Source organism: Penaeus chinensis, chromosome 11 (genome assembly GCF_019202785.1).
Source record: "Penaeus chinensis breed Huanghai No. 1 chromosome 11, ASM1920278v2, whole genome shotgun sequence".
NCBI lineage: Eukaryota > Metazoa > Arthropoda > Malacostraca > Decapoda > Penaeidae > Penaeus > Penaeus chinensis.
The window spans coordinates 22,911,975-22,914,474 of record NC_061829.1 but is presented as its reverse complement, the minus strand read 5'-3'; the positions used below and the strand labels follow the sequence as shown (position 1 = coordinate 22,914,474).

The window sequence follows — 2,500 nt, the reverse complement described above, 5'->3', positions numbered from 1 at the left end:
CGTCTGATGACACTATCAGGGGGGCTGAGGATGGTGCAGCCAAGGGGAATGATGAAGATGAAAACAAGGAAAACGTTGACAATACTCTCAAGGAAAGTGACGAAGAGAGCGACACGGAGGGCAGCGACGACGAGGATGCGGCCAGGGACGACGAAGGAGTTGAATGGCTGCTGAAGATCGACGACTTAGAGTTGTATAAGAAGGCCATGGTCCCGGAGCATTTCTACCTCCGGATCAGCAGTCCGAAAGTCCTGACTGAGGATCAGTTGCGCCTGGCCCTCGACCGACTCCTCGGGTGAGCTCTTGCTAAGTCCTCATTTCATGTTGCATGAAACTGTGTGTGTGTGTGTGTGTGTGTGTGTGTGTGTGTGTGTGTGTGTGTGTGTGTGTGTGTGTGTGTGTGTGTGTGTGTGTGTGTGTGTGCGCGCGCATGTGTGTGCATGCGTGCGTGCGTACGTGCAGGCATGCATATATGTATGTATGCATGGCTTGCGGGCGTGGGTAAATTCTAAATAAGTAAGATTAGACTAATGAGTTGTGTAAATGCGTAAAAATATCCATTTCCGCTGTCTCAACCCGCAACCCTCCTTTTGCGTTTCTTACAAAATCATTACTTTTCAGGGAACTTAAGTGGCTGCGCCTCGGCTTGAAGCACCGACAAGGCGACTGCTGGATCTGTTATCTGCCGAAGGCCACGATGCAGGTTCGGGTGAGTTCCGTCTTGGGGAAATTTCCTAAGTTGGTCATTTGTTTTGAGGCTGGCACAAGCGCTTTCATGGATAGTATTTTAAGACCGGATCATTTAGTAAATTTGCTGAATATCAGATCTAATTTTCATTATGTATATATATACAGGTATGAGCACGATACGCACACAAACAGATACAGACTGTTCTCATAATTGGTGAATTTCAGTTGCGTTTTTCCGTTACAGATCTGCAATGACGACAGCCTGGGTTACATCATGGAGGAGCCCCAACGCTCGCACTACTACCTTCATAATGACCTCCTTTGCACTGTCCAGATCCTTGCTGATCCTCAAGTGCCCAAAACTTCGCGGGGTCGAAGAAGAGGCAAGAAAGCGAACAATAATAGTGCCGACAAAGGGGACAGTGCTAACATGCACAATAGAAACCCCACATGTGATTACAAGTACCTCCTCCTCCTGGCTGGTCCTCCGCCTCTCCTAAACGAAGCTTCCGGTAGACTTATCAGTGACACCTTTGTAAAACACCTTAATGATGCCATAGAAGAGTCTGTTGCACAAGAACCGGCCGGACAAAGCCCCGGTTCCAGCACTGGTAGTGGGACGGATGCTAACTTTGACTCGCCCAGTGTTGCTCAAAATCCCTCTGGTCTGGATACTCTTAATAACGCTGGAGGTTCCACCGCTTCTGGAATTTCCTCTGATAACGGTAGTTCTGAAGTTTCTGTGAGCACTCCTTTTGTTGATGAGAGTCCTAATGGCGGTGTCAGCAATAACGGTAGTTCTGAAGTCCCCGCTGCTTCTGGAGTTTCCTCTGACAAGGGTAGTTCTGAGGCTTCTGTGAGCACTTCTGGAGTTCCGACTGCTTCTGGAACTGCCTCTGATAAAAGTAGTTCTGAAATTTCTGTGAACACTCTTGGAATTCCCACTGTTTCTGGAACTACCTCTGATAAAGGTAGTTCTGAAGTTTCTGTGAGCACTTCGTTTGGTGCTGAAAGTCCTAAGGACAGTGTCAGCAATACTGAAGTCTCCAGTGCGATTGGTGAGAGCTCCGCTGATGCTGATAGTGGTTTTAAACAAGATAAAAATAATCCCAGTGATACTGAAGTTTGCTCAGGTACCGACAGCGTTAATGTTAGCTTAGATATCGGTAGTGCTACGGGTGCTTGCTCAAATAATGGTGATAAACCAGAAATATCTTTAAACGAAATACAGCACATTAAGACTTTTCTTAGTGAATTTCAGAAGGATGTAAATAACGACGATCTGAGATTTGGTGGAGAAAATGGTGAAGAAAATGAGGACGACGATACGTACGGGGGTGTCCGTAAATCCTTAGATTCGTGTGCAAGCAAGAATTTCATGAATAAGTGTAAAGCAGGACGTATCAGCTATTTCAATGCTTTTGTAGCGTGCGTGAATGCGGCCGCCGTCAAGCTTTTGGTTGATGCCGGGCTAGAGCCTGACAGAGAGGTCGTGCTTTTCCATAAAGTGAATGTACGCTTCCCTTGGCCTCGCCAGGAGTGGTGGACGGACAGAGACGATGACGGCAACGAAGCCGATGGCGACGACGAGGACGATGACGATGAATACAGTTCGTCCGGCCAAGAAAGGTCAGCTATTAAAGTGAGCACAGTTCCCAGCTCATGGCAGACTTACTTCTGGAAAACAGCCCGAACAGTAAACAGCAAACAGTGGGAAGCAGCAGAAATAGAGAAGCCTGAAGTGCCAAGGAAGATAAGACCTCTGAATGAGGAGGAAGTGGGCGAACAAGACGAAGGCCCCTGCGTCGCT

General features: G+C 47.6%; 1 protein-coding gene across 4 annotated transcripts in view; it reads left to right on the top strand.

The window, feature by feature from the left end:
* The window catches only part of LOC125030538, a 7,806-nt gene that overhangs the window by 4,327 nt on the left and 979 nt on the right, over positions 1–2,500 (top strand). For all 4 annotated transcript variants that reach the window (XM_047620624.1, XM_047620626.1, XM_047620628.1 and 1 more), the window contains exons 2-4: positions 1–295; positions 622–709; positions 935–2,500. The exon at positions 1–295 is cut by the window's left edge and continues 402 nt beyond it; the exon at positions 935–2,500 is cut by the window's right edge and continues 979 nt beyond it. In XM_047620624.1, the coding sequence (XP_047476580.1) occupies positions 1–295; positions 622–709; positions 935–2,500 (1,949 nt within the window). The remainder of the gene's footprint in view (positions 296–621; positions 710–934) is intronic.